Genomic DNA, 10,118 nt, shown 5'->3' with positions numbered 1-10,118 from the left:
GGCACGGCTCGGCATGGCGGGGCGGGCGGAGCCGTGCGGCGGGCGGACCGGGCCGGGCCGGGGAGCCATGGCGGGGCCGCTGCTGCAGGCCTGGGGGCTGGGGCTGGGCCGGGGGGCGGCCCTGAGGAGCCGTGCTGCCCTCCGGCCCCTCGGGCTGCTGGCTCCGCCGAGCCGGGAGGCGGCGGGGACGGGGCCCCGGGACGGCCCCGGGGAGGCGGCGTTGGAGGAGAACCCCTTCTACGGGAAGTATCGCCACAAGATCCAGGAGCTGCGCAGGTGGCTCGGGGCAGGGGGCGGCGGGTTTGGGGGGAGAAAAAGGAAGAATGGGGGTGCTGGGGGAGGATGGGGGTCTGGGGTCTGTGAGGAGAGGGAGGCTGCGGGTGGGAGACGCGAGGGAGGTCGTGGCCGGCGAAGGGTGCAGGGGGAGCCCGGCCTGAAGGGGCTCGGTGCACTAAGAGCCAGGTTAAGTTAGAGCCTGCCCTGCCATCCCCTTGTCACCTCTGTTTTGTGGGGCCACACGGTCTCTACATGCCTGGAGGCTGCTGTCTGTCTGCCTTGGGGCACCTTCGTGCCCTTAGTCTGGCGGTAGGGGTAGGCTGAAAGGCATTTAGTTTAGCCTCGTGCCCCGCTAACTAAACAAAATAACTTCAGGCCAAGTGCTGCCTTGAAATTCCCTTATGTCGTTGCCACCAAGTAGAGGAGAGGATCCTACCCCAACGTAATCAATTCGCTAAGGGACGATTTTGCTAACACAGCAGCAGAAGAAACTAAAACAGGTTAACTGTACGGTCAGTACCACAGGAAACGCTTTAAAAGGCCAAATGGCGTTAATCACTTGGCACTATTAACGGTCTCTGCTCTGATTCAGAGCCAGTCCAGATGTATTTGAATCCCGTATGGAAAAAAGAAATGAAGTGAAAAAGCAGCCAGTGGGATACTCCAAGCAAGCTGAGTTTGTCAGATGTATGGAAGAAAAGGCAAGCCCAATTTTTTTGTAATTTGCACGCACTGGAGCTATAATTCTGTCATTTATGTAGTATCAGCATAAAGCTACAAACATACGGCGTTCTTGCTGGTATGGAGCCCCAGAATTTTACACTCTAGTGGCTAAAAACATAATTCTGTATTCCAGCATGTTATTGAGCTATTTTTCCATGCAGTAGACTCGGAGCTTGAGGGCTTTATTTAAGTGTTTAATTCGTTCCAGATTAGTTTGGCCAGATGGAGTGACGTCAGCTTGCATTTATCATTCTGTAGTGAATTTAAAAGAAATAAAATTCAACAATATCAGATCCCAAATGAATAATAATTTCCTTTAACTAATCCTTTCTGACCTTGTAATTCATAATTCACATTAAGTTACTACTTAACCTTTCCTCATCAATAACTTACTATAGTAAAATGCACTGCAGCAATGTTTAAGTATCTTAAATTTGAGCTTATACGTGGAAGATTTTGTCAGCAGGCATGATATGCATGGCAGGAAAGGCAAATAAATGTTACTAAAGTGTCAGCTATAAAAATTAAAGAAGGATGTTTTTTTCTAGGCAGAAGGCTTGGGCACAAAGACATCAAAGGGAGGATTCACACGGGATAAGGTAATGGAAATGAACCAAAGCGTTAAAGGATGTGCTAGAAAATAAAGGATGGATGTTAATTTGTAGTGTTACCATCGGTACTTTGCCCAAGAGCTTTTTGACGTACAAGTAATGTTTCTTATGCTGCACTTCATAATAATACTTTCATTTACTGTTGGGATTATGTTCAAGTCTTAAACCTCTTTGCACTCTGGGTTTTTATTATCAAGTCCTTTCTCTCAGATATACTGGAAGTTCCTGCTAGTTAGAGAATCTGAAAGCTTGCAGTAATACATCGAAAGGGTTAAGCTGCCTCTGCAATGTTTAAATATATTTCCAGCATTCAGCCAGTAGAGGGACAAGAGGATGGTTTTATTCTCTTCAACATTCCTGTATTTTAGCAATCTTTGTAAAGCTGCCAACAAAACATGTGTTTGAGATGGTCGAAGAGGAACAGCTTACAGCTCATCTTTCAGCTGCAGTAGAGACCTGCAGAACTGGAGCAAAGTGTGTTCTATGTCCTGACAGAATCTTTTATATTCTGCTTCAATGTATGAATCCACTTTTCAGTGTGTTATACTTAACTATTTACTAGTTTCTATGGCAATTAAGAGAACTAAGATGCATTGTAAATTGAATTAAGTTCCTCTAGCTTGATTTTGTTCTCTGTAGTTGCATCCATCCATTCATTCTAGATTCTCACTTGAATCAGAGAACTGTTACCATGCCAGATTCCTTATGCTCTCTCTTGCAGACACTTGATTCGATTCTTAATGTGGAGATGGTGAAAGAAAAATCAGCAGAGGAAATAAAACAGGTGACGGATTTAAATAGACTGAACTTTGTTCCATATCTATGCTTAATAATAATTTATGTGGGAGAATGGAAATTTTACTTAAAATAAGACTGAAAAATAAAACATGGCTATGGCAGTATGTTTATAAGAAGCACATTCACATGCATGTTGAAAGTAGAAGGTATTTTTCTCTGTATAGGGAAGTCCACCTAGAATGTACCCCCATGATAATAGTCAGTTTACATTTGCACTTGATCACTCAGAAACTCTCTGCTGTAACTTACTGCTGCCATTTAATGTGTAGCTGTTTAATTGGCATCAGCAAGATCCTGTCAGGTTTGAAGACAGGTAGAGGGAAATCCTGGCAGTAGCTCGTACAGATTTTGCTGTGTCTGTTTTGCAGGAATTAAAACAAAGCTTTTGCAGTCTTTTATCTTCGTTTGTATTATCTGTCATTCAGGAGCCTTTGTACTCATACTAAAGATAGTTGGGGTTAGAAGGAGGTCGGTGTGTTTGTTTCAAGGACAATGTGAATCAAGTTATTCTCCCTAATATCCTTTTATTTTGTACTGCATTCTCTTTTGTCTGGTTATAAATAATTTCTGTTCCATAGTTCTGATGTTGCTTGAGTTGGGTCTGGTAGTTTTTTCCTAATCAAATTGTATGCCAAGAAACTTTAAGTAGGCATGCTCATTTATGGGCAGCAACACGTACAAAGGAGCCTTCTGGCAGGACTTAGAGCAAAAGCCTTGATGCTTTCCTGACAGCTTGAGAACATTATAGAAGCGATTGTGTTCTGCAGGGAATGATGTGGGACCAGTTGTAGCAGGGAGTGGATTCAGTAACTTATTTTCTTTTGAGTTTCCCCGTTTCATTGTTTAAACATTTTACTGATAATTCTCATTAGTCGTGTAGGACTAGTCAATTTATTAAGGACTTCATATGAGCTTTTATGTAGGTATTGCCATCCAGCTGTGTTGAAAGACTGTCTGCTGTTAAAAATGCTTTGCGTGTTCTTTGTTCAAAATAAAACCAAAGAACCTGCAGACATTGTTGGCGTGATTGTTGTGAAGAATATAAGAAGTGGTTCTTATAGCTAGTAGATCTTGAGCCACCTCTGAGTGCGCTGCTTTTTTCTGTCATCTAATTGAAATCTGTCATTTGGTACAAGTACTCTGCAATGTTAGAAGTGTGTTGCATTAGCAGGAAAGTCACTCAGGCTTAACTGAAAAATGATCCCTCAAAGTGCGTACAAAGATTTGTTCGCAAATGGAATTCTTCTTAAAGCATTTAACGTTACTGGTGGATGCTTGATTTTTAATGGTAGATTTCCTTTGTTTCCTACAGATTTGGAATCAGTACTTTTCTGCAAAAGATACAGTTTATGCTGTTATTCCTGTAAGTAGTTTCTCTGTAGTTACATTCTCTGAAGGTCAGCTTGCAAAGCTTTCCTTTCTGTTGTGGTTTAACCCAGCAGGCAGCTCAGCACCACACAGCCATTTGCTCGCACCCCCCTCCCAGTGGGACGGGGGAGAGAATCAGGGGGAGAAAAGAGTAAAAGCTTATGGGTTGAGATAAAGACCCAGATTAGTAAGGACAGAATTAATATTAGGACAGAATTAATAGGACAGAAAGGGAAGAAAATCGTAATAATACATACAAAGCAAGTAATGCACAATGCAATTGCTTACCACACAATGCCCAGCCAGTCCCTACGCAGCAGTCGTTCCCTCCCCATTTTTACTGTTCCACATGGCACACACGGTATGGGACATCCCTCTGGCCAGCCTGGGCCAGCTGTCCCAGCTGTGTCCCCTCCCAGCTCCTCGGGCACCCCCAGCCCCTCGCAGGCAGGGCGCTGTGAGAAGCTGGGAAGGCCTTGGCTCTGTGCAAGCACTGCTCTGCAACGACTGAAACATCGGTGTGGTATCAGCATTCTCATCCTAAATCCAAAATACAGCACTGCACCAGCTCTATCCTAGCCCAAAACAGGACAATTTCTAATTGTGATTCTGATCACAATCATTGAATGAAGGAATCATTGAAAGAAAATGGGAGTTCAAGAAAAAAGTCTCTCTCCAGAATGAGGGATCTTAGTGCCTGGAATAAAGGCTTTTGATCCAAAAATGTTTAACCTTTTTTTTCCTCCCATCAGTTGGTCTCAAAGCTAGTGCTTCTTTCTGCGCACCCGCCCTGAATTTCCAGACATTTTTTATTTAGAATATCCAATATTTGTTGCAGGGGCCTAGTATCTGTATTTTCAGATTTTTTTTCTCAGAATTGCTCTTTTCTTTGCCCTCTTCCCTGCAGTACAGGCAGCTAACTTGTATGTTTAATGTGGCAGTGTGAGAGCACTTGTCTAACAAACTTGCACTTGGTTAATTCTTTGATTTAATTCCTTACATTTAAAATCATTGGCAGCACTCTTTCATTGAGGTTGCATGGTGCTTCCTGTGATAAGATCATATTTCTTATCCCTGATAAATTTACCAGATGTTAATTGCTGTTATTCTGCATGAAACCTTAGCCTGGATTGGGATTTCTTTTTATTCTTCTCTTCAGAATCTTTATGTGATCCTGATTTTTAGATCTGGCTTTTCACAACTGGGTTTTGAGTTAAGGTGGTGTGGGCCTTTCATTAGCAGGGCTGGCATTGTTTTTTGGTGTGCTGCTTTAGGGAAGCTTTGGAAATTTTTTAAAGCTTTAATGCAAACCAGATCCTAGGCACACTGGGAGGTAGTTTGTGGTGTTATCGAGGGGGGGGAAAAAGCTGGCTCCAGCCAGAAGTTTTTTGTTGGCTGGAAGAAAAGCTTTGCATAATTCTCAAACGCTCAAAAGCATACATGAAGGAATTTTGTGTTGGTAAATGACATATGCTTTATTTCCTGAACACCACAGAGTAGGTATTAATATATGGTGCTGGCAAGAAAAGAACAGGCAAAAGATGTAGGGGAACATGGAGAGGATATGTGAATGAGATTGCCAGGTTTCATCAGGGATGACTTAAATATGTTTGTGGTTTTCACATAAAACTATTCAGTAAGTATGTTATTTGAATAAATATCCCGCTGCATTTTAATACTGAAGAACAGATGACTGTGATGTAAAATCCATAATTTGCGGCCAGGGATGTGTCATCTCATGCAGCTGTTGATGCCAAATGATGCAGTAGAGCTATTACTGAAAGAGGTTTTAACGTAAGCCTAAAGTGTGGGCCCCCACCTCCAACGAGTAAAGCTTTGGATTCAAGGAGTTTCCTGCTGCCTCTTGCAGAAAGCATTGTTAAAATGGGGTACCCATGACATTTAGGTAGCTGAGAACTAACAGAATCTTCTGTGCCTTCATTGTTACCTGTTCCCACAGTGAGGCCTCCTGTAAGGAGAAGTTGTGCCCTGTAAAGGTTAATGAGACGATTCTGAATAACTGTGCATCCACGTTTGTGTTGTGAAACATGAATTTCTTTCTCCTTCCCCAAAGGCAGAGAAGTTCGATTTGATATGGAAGAGAGCCCAGAAATGTCCATCGGTACGTACGGCCGAGATTCACGGTGCCTTGATGTATAGCTGTAATACATTTCTCCTGTCTGAAGCCTAATTCATAAACTTTTGACCCTCCTGCGTTCAGATGCATTGTATCAGCTCAATTAGTAAAATCCAAGTGTTGAAATATTTGTCTTAGTGTTCAGATAAAAGCAACAGCTATCCAGGTGTATCGAACAGGTTGATCAAGAGATCAGATATCTAGATATAAGAGGGGTAGAGCTCAGATAGGTGAGCACAGAATCTCCCAGGGAATGATTTAGCTACATCCCTCCAGTTTCCTTCAGTTGATGTCTTGTGGTTAAGTCTCTTCCATGCAGCGAGGTGAAGAGCCAGACCTTTTAGGCCAGCTTCACTAATGTTCCTGTATATCTTTCATTGTTGCTTAAAGCATCCTCGTTTTAACCCGGAGGAACCGTTGTGAGCTATAGGCTATGTGTCACCATTGCATTACGTTGCATGTATGTGGAGAAAGTGAGTTCTCTTGTCTTACGGTTGAAGTGCATAAAATACTGAGGATCCCTAAGGCTGAGGTTCACAGTTTCTCATGGGGCTTGGGTGGATTTGTGGTAAACTTTAATTGGAAAACTGAATTTCAATTAGAAAATGTGTGAATGAGCATGCTGTTGCTTTAAAGAAGTTAAACTGCGAAAGACAAGAACAGCTAACAAGATAAAGAATACGTTTCTGCTGGTTTGTTCCATGTGCTGCTGGATTAGTATTGTTTCCTGTTGAAAGTAGTGTGATTTTAGAGTAATCTGTGCACTGAAGCATGGACTCTGTGCAAATTGCACATTGCTAAGACAAATGAAATCCTTCACTGGTTTATAAAATCAAAAGGTAGCTAGACGTCATGGTGTTGAGAAGTGCTTTTTTACATCTAAATGGGAAACTTCACCAGATTGATGACTTGATCCTGGGTATTCCATTTGCCAAGCTCAAATATGTCTGGCTTCCTAAGCTATTTGGAGCTTGGGAAGTTGTTTATGGTTTTAAGTGCATTTCTGTACAGTCCATCGGCATTTAGTCAGGTGTTCTGCTTGTTTTTCTGCTCCCACATTGTCCTCCTTCCTGGTGCGGGAAGATGGCATGTGAGCAAGTCCTGTACAGGACTGAGAACTCTGAATGTTCCTCATCTTACATTTGGCCATTTCTGTTGTTAATTTATTTTAGAAGCGAGCTAACAGATCAGAGTCTGAATATTCTCTACAGTCCTTTCCTTAGTTTCATGTAACACTATAAAAATATGTCCCAACGTTGAGGATTTCCTAATGAGATAATACCAATAAGGTAATGCCTGCTCTGAAGATTAATGACCTCTGCTCATCCACAAAGCAGCAGTGCAGGCTGTTCTGTGTTGGTCTGATGTGAAATTTGAGCCTTGGGGCTGTGGTTATCAGATTGGAGTCACTCTCCCGGGTCATGAAGTCTGGTTCCTGCTGTCCTATCATTCTTAGTAAAGCAGAGAGACCCTTTTTTCTGGTGCCTTCCTCACTAAGGAGTTTATGCTGAAGGCCAGTATGACATGGGTATTCGTGCTCATTATTTTTATGAAAAGGAGAATTATTTATCACTTCTCTGCAGTTTCTGTACGCTTTGCCAAGAAAAGAAGGCTACGAGTTCTTTGTGGGGCAGTGGTCAGGAACGGAATTGCACTTTACTTCTCTAATAAATGTTCAGGTAAGTAGTTATCATAAAAAAGTTGAAAATGGATTAGGATCCAAAAATATATAATGTCAGAATATTACAATATATAATTGCTAAATAATTTAATGAACAGATTTTCTAGCTTAACTTGAAAATAATTCTCAGTGAAAAACTGCCCTGAATTATGGGCATTCAGTAAGTTTATGAGTACTAAATGTCTCTTTGAAGAAGAATAAGGTAGAATTCAAGCAGTCTCAAAATAGAAAAGCCAAATGTTTTAGAGCTGTTTGCACAGACTACTTAGAATACCAGTAGATGCTGTGAAATGAAATCTCTTTTCTAGAAGTTGCAGGTTATTTTAGATGTAAAATGGATTCTAGTTAAGAACTCCAACCTGACCCTGCAAATCACTTGTTTTCTGTAAATACCAGGAATAACAAACTATTAATTAGAACTGACCCTTAAGCCCTGAAAAATAATTGTCTCCGTAGCAGTTAATACTGAAAAGTTTTATAATTAAGCCTCAAAATCTGCAATAAAGCTGAAGTTCTGTATGGGATACCAACAGATTTCTTTACTTCCTTCAGACCCAAGGTGAATCTGCTCCGAGCCAGCTGGTCTTGTACCATTATCCTGAGCTGCAGAAGGAAAAAGGAATAGTACTAATGACAGCAGAAATGGACTCCAAGTTCTTGGTGAGAGAAATCTAATCATTGGCTTCCTTCATTTTATGCTGCCGTTCCTCTTATAGTTTTGAATTAAAAACTAAGTCTTGAGAAGAAGCTTTCCCAAACAGTGATCATGTTAGATTTCTTTAATTTAATCTATTTAGTAATCTAGGGAAAGCTAGAAGGAAATCAGCAGTCAGACTGTCTGGTGTTTGCAGCTCGTACATACTTTTTTTCTTATTCTTTGTATTACAGTTTATTGTTGTAAAGCATAAGCAAAATTTAGAAATGCTTCTGGTCTTCTTGCTAATGGAAGCAAATTTAAATGAAAGTGGTTGCTACCTGCCAACTAGTTGAAACAATGTTTTGAAACTTCATACTGACGGGCAAAGCAAGAGACATCCAGAGCTTTGTGTTAAGTTTCTGTGTGTCTTTGCTCTTTTCCCAGCGTGTGGGTGTACTGTTATTTGCATATCTGTAATATTATAGTGCTAGGACTAATGGCACTAGGGATTATACCGGTGGAACAAGACGATAATTAAAATATCCCACCTCTAATTGACCCGCTTACACCACTTCCGAAACCATGTGGTAATGCATTTGCCCTGTTGTATCTCGGAGTAGACAATCAAATTTTGCGACACGAGTCAACCATAGGAGGAGAAAGATGTGACTTTGGTAAATCTCCAGTGCCTTAGAGTGGGTAGGAGTCATGACAGATAGGGTGTATCTTTGACCTCTGAGGTGTATGCTCAGCAGGAGAATAGTTTGTAGGCACGGTGCTCAGGTGCCTGAGTAGGTCAGGAACAAGAGGGAGATGGTTTTGTGAAGAGATCTGCAAAACGAGGTTGACTTTCAGCCCCTAAATAGTCTTTTTCAATGGGAAACAACAAAACCCAATGTTAACAAATCCTTTATTTACACTTGCAGGTGGTCCATGAAGCCCAGTGCTTGGCGAATCAGGTGCAGCTTTTCTATGCGACGGATCGTTCTGAGACCTATGAATTAGTGGAGACCTTCAACCACAGATCTAACGAATTTAAATACATGTCAGTTATAGCAGAGCTTGAGCAAAGCGGACTTGGGAAAGCACTGAGACCTAGTCAGGTTTCTGACAAGTCATAGAGACTGCATGTGAAGCAAACCAGGAGCAGTCAAAGGGTTTCTTAGCTGGTTCCTGTCTCTTCCATTCCGTGGAGTTGGACTGGCTACAGGAGGGGTCTGGAGACATCGTGGGAGTGTGATTGTCAAGCCCGCCTGGCACTGATACAAGCTGAGGACGTGGGTCACTTGAGCAGCGGTAACGAGTTGCCCAACCGGAGCACTGCACTTCAGTGTAACGTTGTCAGAAGGAGCTGTTTTCCCTTCCTGTAACTTAGCTGCTGCACGCTGTGTTTTTGAGATCTGAAATAAAATGTCAGAACGGGAGCTGTATCGTGGAGTGTATTGACATCACCAGAGAGATAACAATCGGTGTTTCTTCTCAGTAAAGGCATTTTAAATGCCCTCTGCCATTATAATTGCATGGTCTAGTGCTTTTTAATTTGTGTGGAATTTATACAGACTTGTCTGTCAAGAAAAGAGAATGGGTCTGATGGTCTAAAACAGATTCCTCTTTGTTACCTTGTGTGTGAGGTTCCGCATACAGATGTATAATGCGGCCTGCGTGTTTTTTCAGGACTAAAGAACAGAATGATTTAGATTTGTTTTGGGAATGTTGTGCTTCTTAATTGATATATCCATTTCATCCTGTTGCTGGGTTTCTATCTTAGAGTTGTTTTTCTTGAGGAATAGGGTATTATAAACATGGTTTTATTTTTGTATATTTTTGAGTAGCATAGAGGAATTGTGTGCTTTATAGCATGTTTTTTCCTCAGACTGGCATCTACTC

General features: G+C 41.7%; 1 protein-coding gene across 1 annotated transcript; it reads left to right on the top strand.

Moving 5' to 3' along the window:
- Positions 1 to 11: 11 nt before the first annotated feature.
- Positions 12 to 9,655, top strand: ATPAF1 (ATP synthase mitochondrial F1 complex assembly factor 1). The gene is made up of 9 exons (XM_048058986.2): positions 12 to 276; positions 869 to 977; positions 1,548 to 1,598; positions 2,332 to 2,394; positions 3,721 to 3,771; positions 5,851 to 5,898; positions 7,497 to 7,592; positions 8,147 to 8,254; positions 9,158 to 9,655. The coding sequence occupies exons 1-9, from the start codon at positions 14 to 16 to the stop codon at positions 9,350 to 9,352; spliced, it is 984 nt and encodes a 327-aa protein (XP_047914943.2). The 5' UTR covers positions 12 to 13; the 3' UTR covers positions 9,353 to 9,655.
- Positions 9,656 to 10,118: the final 463 nt, after the last annotated feature.

The sequence above is a fragment of the Anser cygnoides genome, chromosome 8, assembly GCF_040182565.1.
Source record: "Anser cygnoides isolate HZ-2024a breed goose chromosome 8, Taihu_goose_T2T_genome, whole genome shotgun sequence".
NCBI lineage: Eukaryota > Metazoa > Chordata > Aves > Anseriformes > Anatidae > Anser > Anser cygnoides.
The sequence above is the reverse complement of the archived record's forward strand: the minus strand, read 5'-3'. Positions and strand labels throughout refer to the sequence as shown.

Excerpts from the sequence above, each read along its gene's own strand:
- ATPAF1 (XM_048058986.2), top strand. The coding sequence starts at position 14 with ATGGCGGGGCGGGCGGAGCCGTGCGGCGGGCGGACCGGGCCGGGCCGG. Across the intron at positions 2,395-3,720 it reads CAGCAGAGGAAATAAAACAG|ATTTGGAATCAGTACTTTTC; the intron begins GTGACGGATTTA and ends TGTTTCCTACAG. Across the intron at positions 5,899-7,496 it reads GAGCCCAGAAATGTCCATCG|TTTCTGTACGCTTTGCCAAG; the intron begins GTACGTACGGCC and ends ACTTCTCTGCAG.